Source organism: Nerophis ophidion, linkage group LG05 (genome assembly GCF_033978795.1).
Source record: "Nerophis ophidion isolate RoL-2023_Sa linkage group LG05, RoL_Noph_v1.0, whole genome shotgun sequence".
NCBI lineage: Eukaryota > Metazoa > Chordata > Actinopteri > Syngnathiformes > Syngnathidae > Nerophis > Nerophis ophidion.
The window spans coordinates 42,897,278-42,918,049 of record NC_084615.1 but is presented as its reverse complement, the minus strand read 5'-3'; the positions used below and the strand labels follow the sequence as shown (position 1 = coordinate 42,918,049).

Here is a 20,772-nt window from a genome sequence, read left to right as displayed (position 1 = left end):
TCCTTTTAGCATAAAACAGCCTTATTATGCATATCATTGTGGAAATGTCAGCATAGTTACCTTTCCCCGCCAACGTCATTCTACCGAGGCAGGCTGTGATTGTCTAAAGTAACAAAATAAAAGCTTCTTTTTTTGCTTTTAATACAATTTAGTTGTCATCTATTTCAATGGTGCCATGCAGCTGCTGTAAGCGTTCCTCTTCTTCTTTTTTTTTTTCCTCTTGTTGCACTTATTATAATGAATTCACCCAAAATGGCTCATGCCCCAGAGCGGTTCATTTACTTCCATTGCTCCGCTGACCTGCCGCTGCATACCAAAATGTCTCTTTTAGCAAGAACACATTCTCTCGTCAGGAACAAAAACTGCAGTTGAAAACACACTCTTATTGCAGTTTGTGTTCAACCATGTTAGCTTATTTAAATTATAAATAAATGATAAATGGGTTGTACTTGTATAGCGCTTTTCTACCTTCAAGGTACTCAAAGCGCTTTGACACTACTTTCACATTTACCCATTCACACACACATTCACACACTGATGGAGGGAGCTGCCATGCAAGGCGCTAACCAGCACCCATCAGGAGCAAGGGTGAAGTGTCTTGCTCAAGACACAACAGACGTGACGAGGTTGGTACTAGGTGGGGATTGAACCAGGGACCCTCGGGTTGCGCACGGTCACTCTCCCACTATCTCTTGTACACCATGCAGTCACATGACTTTAAATGCATATCCTCAGAGTTTTATCATTGCTACCCGAACGATAGGCAACGATGACTAATAATTATTAGTTGAGTCCCACACATTAACTTGCAAAGTCATTTTGCCTCATGGCGGCCATGTTTTTCCAACAATCTTATTCAAATTGTACACACGTGCTTATGAGTCCAGCGAAGAGTTTGTAAAAAATGTTTGCAACAATGCGGCGTTGAACTTTAAAGTTACAGTGCGGGGGGTTGTAGAGTGCATCGAGCTGTGAAAGTCACGGGAGTCAAACATAAGCAAAAGCTCTATCAGTTGTTTGCTATGTGATTGTGTAGCAATTTATAAAATTTAAATATTTTGGAAAGTAATTTTATATTCACATTTTTCCAATCCAATATTGATATCGGATATCCATCGAGCACACAAGGTTGGTCTTTTCTTGTATTTTAGTCAAGTCATTTACAAAAGGTAAACATACCGTATTTTGGGAAATATAAGTCGCAGTTGTTTTCATAGTTTGGCCGGGGGTGCGACATATACTCCACAGCGACTTATGTGTGAAATTATTAACACATTACCGTAAAATATTAAATTATATTATTTATCTCATTCGCGGTAGAGACGAAGACAATGTCAGCAATCGTCACACACACGTCAGCAATCGTCACACACACGTCAACCAATAAGAATTTGGTGGGGGAGGGTCATGGCAGAAGTGCAATGTGGGTCATGGAATGCTAACTGCTATATGCTAAATGGTACTGCCGTAGCTATTAAAATGGATCAATTCAACATTGGCGGTAACTTATAAAAACTGAGAAGGGCTGAACAAAATTGGCACCGAAAAGGAAATCATGTACTGCTGATTACAAGCTGGACGTAGTGAAATATGCAACAGAAAACGACTAGAGGAAGCGGCGCATACCATTGGAGTTGGCAGAGTTGTTTAGAAACGACATCGAGGAAGAAGATTTCATCAGATTTATCCATTAGGAGTGACAGATTGTTTGGTAAATGTATAGCATGTTCTATATGTTATAGTTATTTGAATGACTCTTACCGTAATATGTTACGTTAACATACCAGGCACCTTCACAGTTGGTTATTTATTCGTCATATAACATACACTTATTCAGCCTGTTGTTCACTATTCTTTATTTATTTGAAATTGCCTTTCAAATGTCTATTCTTGGTGTTGGGTTTTATCAAATAAATTTCCCCCAAAAATGCGACTTATACTCCAGTGCGACTTATTATCCGAAAAATACTACTTACTCTTACAAAGTCTCCAAAGCTGAAGCGTATTGGAAAGTAACCAGTGACATATGTGTCTATCATTCAAATTATTGCACCACGACCTTCATTTATTAGATTATTGTGACCACTAGGTGTTGCCCAAAAGCAAATTAACACTCCACTTCTTAGGTATATGGTTAGTTTTTCCTACCTACCATTGTTCTTTAAACAATTTTACTTAATCAACCCTTTTCTGACATTCAACACTACAAAATATTAAAAGTATGCACGCTTCAGGCTAATATCGTATCGGATTATTGTTGGTATCGACTCGTACTAAAAGAAGTTTAATATAAATATCGTATAGGAAGTAAAAAACAAGTTGTATAGGAACACCTAATTTCATTATTATTGTTGTTGTTATTGATATGTTCTATTATAATTGGTGATATTTTTACTATTGTTTTTATTTCACTGTTAGGGCTACAATAAATCATTTATAAAAATATCATTCAGCAAATACTACAAAAATAAAATGTTTTTAAAAATGTTTTTTTAATTCTATTAAAGATAAAAAATCAATTGTCAAAACAGTGATAAATAAATAATAAACAAAGTATTTTACAGGGCCTGATTTACTAAAGGCTTGCGTGAACTAAAACACGTGCAAACCTGATAGCACTTGCAAAGGTTATCTACAAAAGGTGTGCAAAGTGGGTTGCATCTGTTAAGTGAGTAAAATAAGGTGTGCAATCCTTTTTGCGTCTCTGTCGTCATTAATATGCAAAATATATGCTGCTCATCAAAATTCCTCACAACACTGAGGGGTAAGATGCAAATATAATTAGGATTTATCATCACCGTCACCGTTTTGTAAGGACTATTTAGCGTTTTGTCGAGCATGCGTGTGAAGGACGTGCAAACTGACAGTTTATCACACAGCAGCAGGATCAGTGCTCGTGCTGTAAAGACATATCATGGACCAACGAGAATCCTCCATCCTACGTGTGTGAGTCAACATTTTGGAAGGTTAGAAATTAAAATCTTACACATTTTGTTTATTCAGAAACATTATTTTGTAATTGTAGAGCTGCTAGAGCAGTGGTTCTCAAACGGGGGTACGCGTACCCCTGGGGGTACTTGAAGGTATGCCAAGGAGTACGTGAGATTTTTTAAAAATATTCAAAAAATAGCAACAATTTAAAAATCCTTTATAAATATATTTATTGAATAATACTTCAACAAAATATGAATGTAAATTCATAAACTGTGAAAACAAAATACACAATGCAATATTCAGTGTTGACGTCTGGATTTTTTGTGGAAATGTTCCAAAAGTATTCATGTTAAAGATTTCTTTTTTCGGGAAGAAATGTTTACAATTAAGTTAATGAATCCAGATGGATCTCTATTACAATCCCCAAAGAGGGCACTTTAAGTTGATTACTTTTATGTGTAGAAATCTTTATTTACAATAGAATCACTTGTTTATTTTTCAACAAGTTTTTAGTTTTTTTAATTCTTTTTTCCAAGTACCGTATTTCCTTGACATGCCGCCAGGGCGCTAATTAATTTAAAACCTTTTCTCACTCCTGCGCTTACTAGAGGCATGCGGTAAAAGTAAGCATGCGCTATTTATTTTAAAACCTTTTCTCACTCCGGCACTTACCAAAGGTATGCAGTCAAAATTTGAGTGTGATGTAAGCTTGGACCTTAAATCCTACTAAATGCGATTTCAAATTACCGGTATTGAAATCAGCTTCCTCCATTTTGAAAATGATGACAGGGGAAGTGTCACTCGTGACGTCATGAGTTTGACCAGGCTGTAATACTAAGCATGCGCTAATTATTTTGCGAAGCGAGTTTGACCAGGCGCATACTATATGCCCTGCGGCTATTCAAGGAAATACGGTAGTTCAAGAAAGACCACTACAAATGAGCAATGTTTTGCACTGTTTTGCAACATATCAGAAACTGATGATTAAGTGCTGTATTTTACTTCTTTATATCGGTTTTTCAACCCAAAATTATTTGCTCTGATTAGGGGGTACTTGAATTAAAAAAATGTTCACAGGGGGTTCATCACTGAAAAAAGGTTGAGAACCACTGTCCTAGAGGACATAGGGGGCTGATTGAAACAATTCAATTGATGCAGTTTGGTGTCCTTTAGTATTTATTTAATTGACTGACATATTTCTATATTATTTATATATTTGTTATATGAAAAAAACCTTTTTTTGCATGCAGCCTCCCTTTCAATAAGCGCACCTTCCGCAGGAAAACAAAAATAAAAAAGGTAGTTTCAATGTAAATGCACTGCACAACTTCTTCTAAAATGCCCATAAAAAGTGGTCGATGTCTCCTGCATGTTTAAAAACATAGCAAAACGCCACAGGTAGGAGCATGACGGATCAATACATTTTTTTTAAGTCTAACATGAATTTGCAATAAATGAGTGTCTCCGTGGTGATGCTCTGAATAGTCCATTCAAAATTCTCCTTTTAATAGGGTAGTTTGCGCCACTTTTCAATTGCACATGCAGTCTTAGTAAATCGCACACACACATGCCCACTAATAAATAGTACATGCAATTTTATATATTGCACACTCTGTTTACGGCGTGGTGATTGGATTTTAGTAAATCCGGCCCTTAGTGTATAATAATCCATATACAGCATATCATAAAATAAATACAAATTTAAAAATTATATGCAACTGTAATTATTCTAAAATTATTTTAAAAAAACTAATGGTAAAATACCCAACAATTGATTTGAGGAACAACTCTCAAATATCAATAGTAAAAAAAGACATTGCCTCAACAATACACTCCCAGTCTAAATCCAAAGAGGTTCATTAGGGCTTCAAAAAATGATGTGATTTTGTCATTCTTATCTAAAGTTTAAAGGTATTTTTTCATTTACGATATTGACAAGATTTCTTCAAACTTTACCTTTAGGGCAGACCTCAACATTTTTTTGAAAGGCACATTTTTGCACAATGTGTTTCTCATCTGTTCACTGAATACCTCATTTTATTTCATTGTCACTATTCATCAAAGTGTGGCCATTGGCCGGCCATTTGTGGCCCACAATTTGTATTTTTTTGGCCCCTGGCGTAAAATAAATTGCATTTATTATAAATTAGAAATGTTGTCTGTTTATGTGTGTTATACCCTGCGATGAGGTAGCGACTTGTCGAGGGTGTACCCCGAGTGCAGCTGGGATAGGCTCCATCACCCCCCACGTCTCTTAGAGGGACAAGCGGTTGAAAATGGATGGATGGATATAATTAAACATTATTAACAAATTTGTCACCTTTAACAAACAGCTAGTTTATGTAGCTGAGCATATATTTACTTAGTTTGGGTTGGTTTAGCATCTTTATTGCACAGAAAATATCAAATGTTTGTTTACAAGTTTCCCTGTGTTTCATTAACCTCAATCTAAGATCAACATCATCATTATTGGAGTTTAGCAGCAAGCTCACAGAAGAATAAACACATTTTCAGTGTTCTGTTTTGCCATTCTGGACTCTCTGAGCCAATCATTTCCTAGCCTAAGGCGCTGGATGCTGAGGCTGTGCGGGGAAGACAGAACCATATTGGACCCAAAGATGCCTAATGCCAGCCCTGCCTGCTGCGGTCCAAAAATAGCTGAACGCTGAGTTAAAGGGCCAAAGGCTAAATGGCGCCTCTCTAGGAGCTAAAGAAAGAAAGGGAGAAGCTGAAATGATCCACCACGCTGGAAGCTATGATGGTTTGGAAGAGGATAGAGAAGTCACATGTCAGGGAGATACACTAACTGGTGCTGCCTTGCTCCCACCCAGCCTGCTTTTACATGACCAGAATCAATCAAACCACATAAACATTATAATCGTTTTCAGACAGCTAGAATTATAAACAACAGACACCTGCCTCTGAGAACTTCATACATTATTCTGCTTGAATTCACTTCGCTGAATAAATACTGTAAACCAGTCCCCAAACGTTTTGACTCGGGTCCGCATTGGGTTAAAAAATTTTGGCTGGGGGCCGGACTGTGTGTGTGAGTTTATACCAAAATGGATACATGGATGATACAGCAGAGGATTGTGAGAATGTCATGTGGTCAGATGAAACCAAAATAGAACTTTTTGGTATAAACTCAACTCGTCGTGTTTGGAGGAAGAAGAATACTGAGTTGCATCCCAAGAACACCATACCTACTGTGAAGCATGGGGGTGGAAACATCATGCTTTGGGGCTATCTTTTTCTGCTAAGGGTACAGGACGATTGATCCGTGTTAAGGAAAGAATGAATGGGGCCATGTATAGTGAGATTTTGAGCCAAAACCTCCTTCCATCAGTGAGAGCTTTGAATGGTTGACCAAATACTTATTTTCCACCATAATTTACAAATAAATTCTTTAAAATTCCTACAATGTGAATTCATGGATTTTTCTTTTTCACATTCTGTCTCCAACAGTTGAAATGTACCTATGATGAAAATTACAGACCTCTTTCATCATTTTAAGTGGGAGAACTTGCACAATCGGTGGCTGACTAAATGCTTTTTTGCCCTTCTGTACATACACACCCATATATGTAAGAAATCAGTGGCCTTGTGGTAGTGTCCACCCTGAGATCGGTAGATTATGAGTTCAAACCCAGGCCGAGTCATACCAAAAACTATAAAAATGGGACCCATTACCTCCCTGCTTGGCACTCAGCATCAAGGGTTGGAATTGGGGATTAAATCACCAAAAATTACCGGGCGCGGCCACCGCTACTGCTCCTCTCACCTCCCTTGGGGTGGAACAAGGGGATGGGTCAAACGCAGAGGACAAATTTCATCACACCTTGTGTCTGTGTGACAATCATTGGTACTTTAACTTAACTTAACTTAAACAGCATAAAGTAGCCAGGAATGCGTTTGGGGTAAAGTTTTATATGATGCGCCTTTTCATTCAATAATTTACATTTGATATCACGCAAAACGGGCCCCTCACAAATGGCGAAGCCTTATGACAGCGCGTGTTCAGCGTCTAGGGCGAACAGAACTTGACTGACACGACAACGGTATTATGCCCACAGCGTTTCAAAACAAATATCATTCAGGTGAAAGCAACATTAGTTCCGTCAGTATATTTTAATGTTAATGTTATATTGATAGCACATTTCAAATAGGATGATGTTTAGAGACTTTATTGTGTTGTCTGTGCTTGGCCAAAGATTGTATATTGAGAGAGAGAGAGAGACAGCGCACACGCAAGTACATTTCCAGTCAATTATAGCATCTTTTTTTTGGCATTTTAAAAAAATACCCAGGACATGACCTCGGTCTCCTTAATGGTCGTTGCCGCCATGATTGTATTGTACTTAAGTCCTAAAAACAAAACCTGAAATATCCTCTACTCTTTGTAAAGCTATAGTGCTAAGCTAGAAAGATACTATAAATGTTTTTTTAGTAAATGAAAGGAGACCAAAATAAATTAAACTCTATCAATGGTAGTCGACATGTTTTTGGGCAGCACGGTGATAGAGGGGTTAGTGCATATGCCTCACTATAAGAAAGGTCCTGAGTTGTCCTAGGTTCAATCCCGGACTCGGGATGTTTTTGTGTGGAGTTTGCATGTTCTCCCCATGACTGTGTGGGTTTCCTCCGGGTTCTCCGGCTTCTTCCCACTTCCAAAGACATGCACCTGGGGATAGGTTGATTGGCAACACTAAATTGGCCCTAGTGTGTGAATGTGAGTGTGAATGTTGTCTGTCTATCTGTGTTGGCCCTGTGATGAGGTGGTGACTTGTCCAGGGTGTACTCCGCCTTCCACCCGAATGCAGCTGAAATAGGTTCCAGCGACCCTGAACGGGATAAGCGGTAGAAAATGGATGGATGGATGGATGGATGGCAACAATTAACATGCTGGCAAACTGTATGGATGCTTTTTTTGTCCAAGTTCAAAATGAAGATTACGAAAAGCGGGGCTTACAAAAAAGTATTTGTTCTGTATATCTTGTTTTGTTGTTTTTTTGAAAGCTAATTAGCCTTATCTTGTTGATCTCATTCAGCGTGACGTCTGCCCTCTGTATCGTGCACACAATTGCGGTCACGTCATTTTAAAAGGCACACCTTGGTTGTGATTGCTTGGGTTATTTTGAATCGTGGTGTTTATCACATGTCACTATCAAGGAGCAACTACAATATAATAGTCTTGCGTGGAGAAACACTGCTTTTTATTTCCGTGATGCATTCAAGTGCTCTAGACTTAGAGACTTAGACAAACCTTATTGATCCACAAGGGAAATTGTTCCACAGAGTAGCTCAGTTACAAAGCATGGAAAGTGTAAGGATGGAAAGGATAATGCATGTATTGTCCTGTCCAGCTTCTCAGGCAAATCATATAGTTGATGTAGATGCCCATATCGGCTCTACACATTTACTTTACTCCTCGTTTTGCTTTTTTTTCGTATTTGACTTTATTAAATGAATTTATATTAATATCTGGTGCAGCCGGGCCGGAGCAGGAGGGGATTGAAAGAGGAAAAAAAGGAAGACAGAGGTTGAAATTGTGGGGACAAGAGGGGGATAAGACAGAGAGACGACAACAACAACAACAGCAAACACTACAATAGAACAACTTTAGCAAATAGGATATATACAAGTTTGATGGTAAAAGTGATAGCAAAGAAGCAGTTACTGAAATAAATAATAATAATACAGAAATGACAATGTATATTATTGCACTACAAATGGAGCACTACAAATACCAATAGAAATAGCACAGTTGATAATGAACAGTTATAGTTGGGCTAAACTTTAGTACAACTTGATGTCATTGTACTGGACTTTAGTCTTTAGAATAACCTCAGACTAGTTTCTGTAGTTTATTAAGGTCAAAAATATTAAATTATTTGGTCGAAGGGCATCAATTTACTAAATTGAGCATGTGTGAGCGTGTCTGAGTGGTAATTGCATACGGCACACCGGCGTGCGAGCATCTGTTGTGTTTCTCCGCCTCTTTCTTTAGTTTTCTTGCCACCCGTCTGCCGCTAATTAAGCAGACCCCAGTTGGAAAAAGCTAAGCGGAGCCGAAACTGAGCGTCGTTTGGCATTCACGAAGGAGCCCCGTCAATTTGGAAGTCCTCTCATGCGCTCTTCTCTCTATTTGATCATCTAATACCAGTCTTAAAACGGCCTGTCAAATCCTGTTCTCAGCTTTGTCCGTGGCTTACACAAAAATGCCACCAATCAGTTGGCATTTTAGAGCGGATGTGCAACGTCATGAGGACAACGATGCAGGTTTATTAAACTATAAATCACTTTGAATTAAACCATTGGTCATTTACCTGGTTGGTAATGCTCGGTTGGTAGAGTGGCCGTGCCAGCAACCTGAGAGTGCCAGGTTCGATTTCCGCTTCTGCCATCCTAGTCACTGCCGTCGTGTCCTTGGGCAAGACACGTTACCCACCTGCTCCCAGTTCCACCTACACTGGTTTAAATGTAACTTAGATATTGGGTTTCACTATGTAAAGTGCTTTGAGTCACTAGAGAAAAGCGCTATATAAATATAATTCACTTCCCCTTTCTGCCTTGTGACATGAATCATTTCGACCATGGGACTTAAACTCATGTGAGGTTTGCAGCAAGCCCATATTTTGTGGCTCTCTACTTAACTACATGGTTTAGTGTAATTGGGGCCCGTGCACCCTGGGCGGCTAATAGTTGTCTAAATTATGGCAATCTTTAACACCACTAGACAAAACAATAATGGTGCAGACACAAATAACTTCAAGACCAACTTCCTGTTAGCAAGCTGAAGTCTCTTTGAACATCTCTCGGGCAAAATATACTATTTTTACAATTATAATGACTTAAAGCAGGTGTCACCAACCTTTTTGAAGCCAAGAGCTACTTCTTGGGTACTGATTAATACTAAGGGCTACCAGTTTGATACACACTTAAAAAAAAATGCCAGAAATAGCCAATTTGCTAAATTTACCTTTAATAAATCAATCTATATATATAAAAAATGGGTATTTCTGTCTGTCATTCTGTCGTACATTTTTTTTCCTTTTTACGGAAGGTTTTTTGGATGGATTAAATTATGAAAAAAACACTTAATTGAACGGTTTAAAATAAGAGAAAACAGGAAAAAAATTAAAATTAAATTTTGAAACATAGTTTATCTTCAATTTCGACTCTTTAAAATTCAAAATTCAACCGAAAAAAAGAAGAGAAAAACTAGCTAATTCGAATCTTTTTGAAAAAAAAAAAGGACAAAATGAATTTATGGATCATCATTAGTAATTTTCCCTGATTAAGATTATTTTTAGAATTTTGATGACATGTTTTAATTAGGTTAAACTCCAATCTGCATTTTGTTAGAATATATAACAAATTGTAGCTGAGATATGCGCCAGCGCCCCCCGCGACCCCGAAAGGGAATAAGCGGTACGAAATGGATGGATGGATGGATATAACAAATTGGACCAAGCTATATTTCTAATAAAGACAAATCATTATTTCTTTTAGATTTTGTAAAACAAAAATTTTGAAAGAAATTCAAAAGACTTTGAAATAAGATTTAGATTTGATTCTAAAGATTTTCTACATTTGCCAGAATGATTTTTTAAAATTTTAATCATAAGTTTGAAGAAAGATTTCACAAATATTCTTCGTCAAAAAAACAGAAGCTAAAATGAAGAATTAAATTAAAATGTATTTATTATTCTATACAATTAAAAAAAAAAAAAGTCAGAAAAGAAGAGGAAGGAATTTAAAAGGTAAAAAGGTATATGTGTTTAAAAATCCTAAAATCATTTTTAAGGTTGTATCTTTTCTCTAAAGTTGTCTTTCTGAAAGTTATAAGAAAAATGTTTAAAAAAAAAAGTGAATTTATTTAAACAAGTGAAGACCAAGTCTTTAAAATGTTTTCTTGGATTTTCAAATTCTATTTGAGTTTTGTCTCTCTTAGAATTAAAAATGTCGAGCAAAGCGAGACCAGCTTGCTAGTAAATAAATAAAATTAAAAAAATAGAGGTAGCTCACCGGTAATTGCTGCTATTTGAGCTATTTTTAGAACAGGCCAGTGGTGACCCCTGACTTAAAGGAACACTGCACTTGTGGACAATTTGTCCAATCATTCACAATACAACACTTGTCTTTCCCTCTCCTGTGGCTTATAGATCAATCAATCAGTCAAACTTTATTTACATAGCCCTAAATCACGAGTGTCTCAAAGGGCTGCACAAGCCACGACGTCTTCGGCTCAGATCCCACATCAGGGCAAAGAAAAACTCAACCCAATGGGATACAATGAGAAACCTGGGAGGAGACCGCAGATCAGTAAACACTTGGTTCTACAAGAACCACCATAATGACCAACAATAAAAGACAGTAGCGTAGTCGGCCAAAGTATGAATTAAAAACAAGGCAGAAATTTCATTTAACAAGTATGTTTAATATTTTTGGCCACTGTAACATCATACACAGTTTAAATAGTGTTTAATGTTTACATACAGGAAAATATAACATAACTAAATATTATAATTGGCCCTAGTGTTTGAATGTGAGTGTGAATGTTGTCCGTCTATCTGTGTTGAACCTGCAATGAGATGGTGACTTGTCCAGGGTGTACTCCGCCTTCCGCCCGATTGTCGCTGAGATAGGCTCCAGCGCCCCCCGCAACACCAAAGGGAATAAGCGGTAGACAAATGATGGATAATATAACACTGTATAGTATAATATAATATACCACTGTATTTAAATAATGAATCAAATATTTGCCATCAAACAGAGACGTTGATAGGTTTCAGGCATTCTGTTGTATAAAATAATTCATGGCATAAGTTGGTCTCAGACTTGTTTTCCACCTTTGCCCAATAAAATGTGTATGTTGATGTAAGCCAACCACATCAATGAAGATGCTACCCACCTGCCCCCAGTATCAGGGTCTAGGTGTTTTAGAATATTCATTTGTTTTGTTTTGTCTTCTGTAGGTCCCAGCTGGGTGGCGCCGGTCGCCGCCATCAGCCAGCCAAGCCTCCTCCCCCACACCTACGCCCTTTCTCAACCGCCCTCTTACAATCACAGCGTCACCGCCCAGTCCCCCATTATCGGGGTGACACCCTCCATCCAGACGCCGGTACCCCCGCAGCACCCGCTCATGACCGCCCACTTTCAGCTGACACCTCAGTCCACCGCGCAGCCGCCCGCCATGGTCCTCAGCATGCCCAGCCATCCGCCGTACGCCTCAGCCGCCCAGGGGCTTCACCCCGGCCCTCACAGCATGATGGGCAACGGCCACTTGAGCTCTCACCCGGGCCTCATTCAGCTTCCTACAGTGCCTCTCACCAACGGGCAGGCGGCCGCCACCCATGCCCCGCTCTCGGTCGACAGTCAGGACGCACCTAATGAGCTGCAGATGCTGCGGACGGTCGGGATGGGGAAGTACGAGTTCAGTGATCCGGGACACCCGAAAGGTAAATAACCTCCTTACTAATTGTCCGTATCTGCCATGATTTCCTGCCATTAACTTCGCCAGCATCGCTTGGAATGCTCGTGAACAGAGAGGTGGTTAAAATGCGAAACATACCAAGGCGACTTCTCAAGACCACCTACTCAGCTGCAGCATTCCTATCGTCAGTCCAGGTTTATCTTTCCACGCCAACCCTCTCAGGGCGCGCTAAATTCCGGCCACAAACACCTTTCAGTGGCGGTCATGTTTGTGATTCACGGCCTGCCAGCTGACTGTTGTGTTTGCCTTTAACCTTGGAGTTTACAGCGTGGCGGGAACACCAGAAAACAGATGTTTGCCGATTCCCTGTACAATTTTCACATTTAATGAAGCTTTTCATTTAGATGAAAAGCACACCCTCACATGTCCTGCATCCCGACTCATTCAGATCAATAAAACAAAGCCAAATGAACTCCTAGATTGCAGAAAAGCAATTATTTTGTGGCCTGCCTGCAATACATTGAAATGAGACTGTAGGTAGAATTGCAAATGGATAATTAGACGGGATTGACGGCTCGGCCCCCGGTTTCTGTAAAATGAGCTTTTTTTTATTTTCCTTGCAGCGCGTCAAATAGGCTGTCACGATCCATTAAGCATATGCATGCACGGCTGCACTGACCTCCTCTAAGAGGCCAAGAACGTTGCAGTCGTTTAATGCCGTTTACGGTTTTTGGATGCCGGCGTGTTGCGGGACAGGTGTTGCAATCCCGCGGGTTTTCAATTCATTAACCTTTCAGATCAGTGCGGCTGTGGTGACTACCACCTGCAGGAATGTGGAAGGGCGCTTTGAGTGAACCAATCTTAGAATTTGTGTTTATTGAACAAATCCACATGTTTAGCAGCTGATAGAAACTTTTTGGAAAGTAGATGAAAGTTAAGTCCGCCCAATCATATCAACAAGTAGGAGTAAAGTACAATGTTGGCAAAACAAAAACATAAATAAATAAATGATAAATGGGTTGTACTTGTATAGGGCTTTTCTACCTTCAAGGTACTCAAAGCGCTTTGACACTACTTCCACATTTACCCATTCACACACTGATGGAGGGAGCTGCCATGCAAGGCGCTAACCAGCACCCATCAGGAGCAAGGGTGAAGTGTCTTGCTCAGGACACAACGGACGTGACGAGGTTGGTACTAGGTGGGGATTGAACCAGGGACCCTCGGGTTGCGCACGGCCTCTCTTCCACTGCGCCACGCCGTCCAGTTCTGATAAAACCGTTCGTGTTGCAATATCTCCTCATTGCTGTATTTTCATTAGGGCAATGATTGGTTGGTTCATTTTTAACCAGGCATAGTCTTAAAAAAAAAAGGTTTAATGAGATTAAAAAAAGGTTAATTTTGATTAATCCCACCAGATAAAGCCTTTGCTTGTGGATTATGGACACACGAAAACATGTACGACATTAATAACTACAGAAAATAAACTTGGTCAAAAGGAAATAATCGCAAAAGATACGTTCCATGCAGTAAATAAAAGTAAATAGATACAAATAATATGAACTAAATAAAATTTTAACAAACATACATTTAATTTCCCCTTAAAATTTTATATTAGAAAATAAGTATCGAAAAACAAATTAAAAAGGGTATAAAAGATTACAGGTGAAGGTACCAACTGAATTCCATCAGTGCTACTGGGTACCAACTTATGTGAAGTCAAATAGCGTGATAGATAACTTTGTTGCACGTGACATCACTTTGCATCATGCATCATCATTTCATGCCAACAAAGCAAGCATGCCTGATAAAAAGCGCTCATAAGTAAGGCTCAACTTTTCCAAATGGGCTGGCTTGACTACAATGGATGTGCCATATACTGTACATGCGGCTGATAAGCGCCTCCAAATTTGGTAATGAAAACTACGAATAGGATGCACGATGCAATCAAACAGCAAATTCCGTAGCATGCCGTCGCAAGGCGATGTGTTCCTACGTTAGAAAAGAGTTCCTCGTTGCTAACTTACAAAAACAATGTCGCTATAGCTTGGATATTGTACAGGTTACGGAACGTAAATGAAGAATTGTTGGTGGTTTTTGAATGCATTTTTATAGTGATTTAGAGACAGAATGCACTGATCCCATTAGCCACTTGGAACAAGCCAATTATTACAAATTATGTGAAAAAAATAAAAATACAACTTTTGTCTTGTCTGTCATAAGGATAGCAAACAATGTGCAAAAATCCCCCCAAAAAGCCGCCCCATACACACAAACGATATGTTTACATTCACTAAAAAGTAATTGTTCCATGTATTAAGTTGAACCCGGCTTTATAAAACACATACAAACACATTAATTAGGTTTTTGTCTTTTTAAAGATAAGGGAAACATATCCAGAGCATATTAAGATAAGCCTCTAAATAGTTTGGCTGTGGTTCGAAAAAAGAAGTTGTATTTTTTGTTTGTTTTTGTTTTTACAAAAAAATCCATTAAAATCAATATTAAATAGCCATAGTAAGGTTTTAAATAATCATTATTCTTTTTAAATATAATTATAAATATGGTAGGTTTTCCTTTAAAACATGAAGTGGATATTGTAATTATCATCAGTGTGCAATACGAATAATAATGAGACATCATTGTTATAATGATTCTTTTATTAGTGCATCTTCTCGGCGTTAAGTCACCCCCGTCTTTAAAAACTACTGACACCTGTGTTTGTAACTTTAATCAAGGGCCTTTGATTGCACCACAGTTACGTGAAATGAGATGCAAACGTGAAACCTGTACTTAACTTTCTCATCCGGTTCGAAGCTGCTGCCATCAAGACGCTGCTCTGGTCTCCATCACCCCACAAGGGGTTATATCTCTCTCATACACCCAAATGGTATACAAAATTGTTCACAAGTCGGCTCCATCCTCAGAGATTTTGTCATTCAGACCTCAGATACGGCCACAAGAGTAATCAGAGGTAGTACGAGAGGTCAGTGTAGGATCCCAAAATGTAGGACATCTGATTTGTCTTCAAAGGCTGCGTAACGGTAGAACACGCTCCCATCTGAGCTGCTGAGCTCGTATTCACTCACTTCCTTTACAAGACAATCAAAACATGTTTTTTAGATAACCAGAGATGTACGCAAGTGAATAATTGTGATTGACTTGTGCTTTTTTTTTTTTTTTAGATCATATCATGGTGTATGCTGTATGCATCTATGTTTGTATGGTATTTAAATAATGCTTTTGAATGGTGTATTAACTTGCACTATATACATCCGGCACTTTGACCCCTTCCCTTTATGCATTATATAATTGCACATTGTCTTGTTAAATAATAAATGTGAAAAAAAGACTGTCGGGCACTTGACACGCCACCTCTCCCAAGAGTCCCTCATGTATCCGGCAGCAAACGTCCCGTCAGGACAGGCAGGTTACCTTGAACCTGTGCTTGTCAATTGAGGCCCCGTTTACACTAAGCCGGCGAAGGTTATCCAGGGTAAATCCCACCTAACCTTATCCTTGGCCACACACACACAGGTCATTTAAGACACCCTACCTCCCTTCGTCTGCCGGCCCAAAGCGACCCAGTACGCATGCGCGGAAAATGCGAACGTCATAGTCACCTCCAGTGTTGCTTTGTGTGCAAGTTCTTAAATGTAATTTATCTGAACAATGTCCAGTGGTGTGGTCTTTCAATTAACTGGAATCCAGAGTCCTGTGGGGCCCCATTGTAGTGAATCACACCTGAGACATCATATTGTAATCAAATCTTTATTGGACACGTAGACAATGTGATAAAGAATATTTTACATCAATCGAACTAGGGGTATAGATATCTGTTCAGGACACTCCTCACTCTTTTGCCTTCACCTTGATTGTCGATTCCTTTTTGGTGACTTTGTATACTCTGGACCTAGACGTTGAGTCTGCGACATACATGGCGGACAATAACTGATACAGTCTGCTTTGCCAGTCCAAAAGCATTCGCTGTTTTCTGTAGTCTTCCTCATCGACGACCAGGTAATACAAAGCACACGCTACCTTTTATATCAGATCCACGGGAGCCCGCATTCTCGTTGACTCTCCTTCGACAAATGGACAAAGTTTTTTGGTAAGTAGAATCACAGCTGACCCGTACATTGGAAAGTTCTCTTGCCGCCTGAGATGTGTTGTATCTGAAATAACAATCGCTTTCACTTAAGGTATTCGTGTGTGATTTCCACAAGCGTCTGTACATGTAGAAGAAGGAGAAACATGGTCATGTCTCGTTGACTTGCCTTCATATTTCCAGTGGTTAGCTCCAAGTTACAAAACCGCTTTATTTCAAGCTGGTTGTGGCGCGTTCTTTCTGATGTCACTTCCTGTGTGGGGCACCGTCTTTCTGGCGTCACTTCCTCTCCGAACTCAGTTTGTAAACAATGAGTCCATACAAAGCTAAGAGCCGGAGATTCAAGAAATACACGGCGCACTTACCCGTTTAGAAAATTGCCCGAGGAGGGGGACCTTGAACGCTGGTTTAGTGTGGCTGAAACGGGGCTTAGGCAAAATAATTATTCGTTTAAGGAGTTATCCGGCTTAGTGTAGACATGGCCTGAGTTGAGGGACCAGTTTATCAATTCCATGTTTAGATTTTGGTAGAACAATGCAAAAAGATAGGCACCTAGAGGGTTAAGACAAGATAAGATCAGAGAAGTAGAGCAGGAGAGATAACAAGAGGATGTGAAATTGTGACCGCCCTCGGTAAGAGCCGAGCAAGAATAATGTTTCAATTACATATTTCAATTACAGAAAAACAAATCTTCAAACTTTACCAAAGCCGATGGTTCCCCCTGTGCTTGAGGCCCCTCCACTTCGATGCCCCTCCACATGCCTAATGGCCAATTATGTTAATTGTTTTCCTCCCCAAGCCACTTCCACAGATGGATTAGAGTTCTGTGGCAAACATTGTCGTAGTTTATGTCGCTATCACAAATGCCCTACTTTAAAGGGCTCATGTGCTTCCAAAAAAGTGGAATGCAATAGCCATATGTGGTGACATTATTGGTGACATTATTCCACGGTTGTTGGAAGAGCTGAAGTAGCCAAGCCTCCTCTCCAGTCCCCGTGCTGCCTCTTAACACGTTTGAGCCAAAGGAAACAACACTGCGGCTCGCTGGTGACGTGACGAGGAGTTCTGCTGACGTTTGATGGCAAAGGCCCGCACGGTGGAGACGCTGATGGGGCTATTTTTTTTACCCGTAATCCGTACACACTGCAGGCCTGTGTTTGTGTGTGTTTGTACGCGTCTGCATCCTCTTGGGTGTGACGGCGTGGACGCTTTGTCAGATGACAGCCTGCAAGCAGCACAGTGACAGAAATTGCACTCTGTGTTTGATTTGGCTTTGCCTTCAAGGGGAGCAATTTGTTTTTCTTTCTGCTTCAGTGGGCACATCAACGCTCTTGTCTTTGTGTGCGTCGGTCTGGGCTGCACATATGTGCTCGTGCCAGACGTTCGCCACTTTCATATGGGCTCCATCGGCAAAAATACATAGGAATGGCCAAAGATGAATTGGAATACATGACACATGTATTTGTATTTACCGTATGTATAAAGTGGATAACGTGCAGGATATTTATAATTTAATCAACCTGATGCTGCAGCCATTTATCACCATGGCTATCTTACTGCTATTGCGAACTACCAATCACTAGAGCCTCAATGTGACACACACACACTCTATTTGGAAAAAAGCAGCTTGATAGCATCAAAACAACACCTACACAAAACATTAGAGATGTCTGATAATGGCTTTTTTGCCGATACCAGATATTCCGATATTGTCCAATTCTTAATCATATATTTTGATATCAACCGATACTGATATATACAGTCGTGGAATAAACACATTATTATGCCTAATTTTCTTGTGATGCCCTGCTGGATGCATTAAACATTGTAGCAAGGTTTCCAAAAAAAATCAACTCAAGTTATGGAAAAAAAATGCCAACATGGCACTGCCATACTTGTTATTGAAGTCACTAAGTGCATTATTTTTTTAACATGCCTCAAAACAGCAGCTTTGAATTTAGGACATGATCTCCCTGAGAAAGCATGTGGAGGTTGAGGTGGGCGGTGTTGTGTGTGTGTGTGGGAGGATGGGTTGCAGGGGTGTATATTGTAGTGTCCCGGAAGAGTTAGTGCTGCAAGGATTTCTGGGTATTTGTTCTGTTGTGTTACGGTGCGTATGTTCTCCCGAAATGTTTGGTGTGGGTTCACAGTGTGGCGCATATTTGTAACAGTGTTGAAGTTGTTTATACGGCCACCCTCAGTGTGACCTGTATGGCTGTTGACCAAGTATGCATGCATTCATTTGTGTGTGAAGAGCCTTAGATATTATGTGAGTGGGCCGACACGCAGAGGCAGTGCCTTTAAGGTTTATTGGCGCTCGGTACTTCTCCCTACGTCCGTGTACACAGCGGCGTTATAAAAAGGCACAAATTTTACTTCTTGAAACCGATACAGATGATTTTGAAACTGATACCAATAATTACATTTTAAAGCATTTTTCGGCCGATAATATCGGCAGTCCAATATTATCGGACATCCCTACAAAACACAGTAGTATATTCTGCACCACAGCAGAAGCAGAACCAAAGTTGTAATAGTTGCAAACTGCACAGTCAACATTATTAGCACTGATGATGTGATTAGAAAGAAAAGTAGGACAAGTGCAAGACGCATGACTTTCACACCAACAGCTGAATAACAACGGTTTAAAGCACATGCAGAGCTAGATAAAGCTGCACGATGATAACTGCCTGTGACACACCGCACAAAGTCAATGTTCAAAAACAAAATAAAAAATACAAAAATGAGGGGTATTTTATTTATAATTAATCAACATTATCTGCCAATAGGACAAGAAAATTCAGTTTGTCAGGACTTTCCAAAACAAGTAAAATTAACTAACGTCAGTGAACCCCAAAATACCTTTAAATAAGTATATTTTCACTAATAACAAGTGCACTTTTCTTGGTAGAAAAAAAACCCGAGACCTTTTTGCTCAATGTGGTGAAAAATATTCTTAAATTAAGTAAATGCTAGAGCCATTATCTTGACATAAAATATCCGCTCGGCATCATGATCATTTTTTTTCATGCTTGAAGTAAGACATTATTACTTGAAAAATTAGTTTTATACTTGTGAGTGTTAATAACAACAGTTGATATTCTAGTTTCAAGCATGTTTTGCTCAATAAAGGTCATAAAATCTCAGCAACAAGCCTTAATATCTTATACTGAGATCATTGAGGACCAAAACCCTTAAAACAAGTAAGACACTCTAACATGAAAAATGTGCTTATCAGACAGAACATAAGCAAATATCACCCTTAATTGAGATATCCAATCTTACTTAGATTTCAGTTTTTGCAGTGCATCTTACTGCCACCTCGCGGGTTGCTTGAAAAATATAAAATACATCTGTAGGTTACCTACAGCCACAGGCCATTGTTTTATGACCAGGGTGTAACTAGATACGTCTGCAGGTATTGACTGTGGCCCTAGTGACTATAGGAGACTTGGCAGTTAGTTAAATAGGCATTTTTATGCTGTTTTTCTGATGTCTCTGTGCTGCTTACTGCCACGAGGGGACATCTTTTCACGGTGTCTTTGGGTTCATAGGCTATGTTGTGATTTATTCACCTATGTTTATTTGCTTTATAAATTATTTTGTATGATTTATGCTCAGCATTGGCAGTTTCACATAATTTCTGAGGTGAATTTCATCATTTGGTGTCCATGTTAATTAGGGGTGTGCCAGTACGACTTTTTCCCTTTTGATATGATACCGATGTTGAAATTCGTTAAGGTATCAGCACAAATAATACTACCATAAGTTCCGGACTATAAGCCGCTGCTTTTTTCCTAAACTTTGAACCCTGCAGCTTATAAGATGGTGCGGCTAATTTGGGGATTTTTTTTTTTTGCTGTCAGCAGTAATAAAAACTTTAAAACAAATAAATAAAAGAAACAAGCACTGAAGAGGGTGTTTTAATGTTTGTGCTCTGGTGCCATATTTTGGACAGGTTTGCTCACTGCAGGTGCTGCAGTGTCCTCCTTTCTTTGTGGCAGTAGTGTTTTTTTTTCCCAACCGGATTGCAGTTCAGTCTTCTGGCCGTCCAAGCCGTTTTTACTCAGATTAATTCTTTATTGATCACTCCAAGCAACGTTTATACGTTTTACATTATAACTAAGACTATGTGTACAACAAAGACTATGTGTACTTACTAAACCGCATGTGTGAGTTCTGTAGGAGTGTTATCATGCATTTTCCTACGTGCTAGTGTAATTTAATGAACCTAGCTTCGTTAACAATAGTTAGAATGCTTACATGTTTACAAGTGTCTGTGTTATCAACC

The 20,772-nt window shown here is 39.3% G+C and overlaps 1 protein-coding gene across 5 annotated transcripts in view; it reads left to right on the top strand.

Moving 5' to 3' along the window:
* LOC133553138 (kelch-like protein 29) overlaps positions 1 to 20,772 on the top strand; it is a 600,020-nt gene that overhangs the window by 369,491 nt on the left and 209,757 nt on the right. For all 5 annotated transcript variants that reach the window (XM_061901009.1, XM_061901008.1, XM_061901007.1 and 2 more), the window contains one exon: positions 11,916 to 12,398. In XM_061901009.1, coding sequence (XP_061756993.1) covers positions 11,916 to 12,398 — 483 coding nt within the window. The remainder of the gene's footprint in view (positions 1 to 11,915; positions 12,399 to 20,772) is intronic.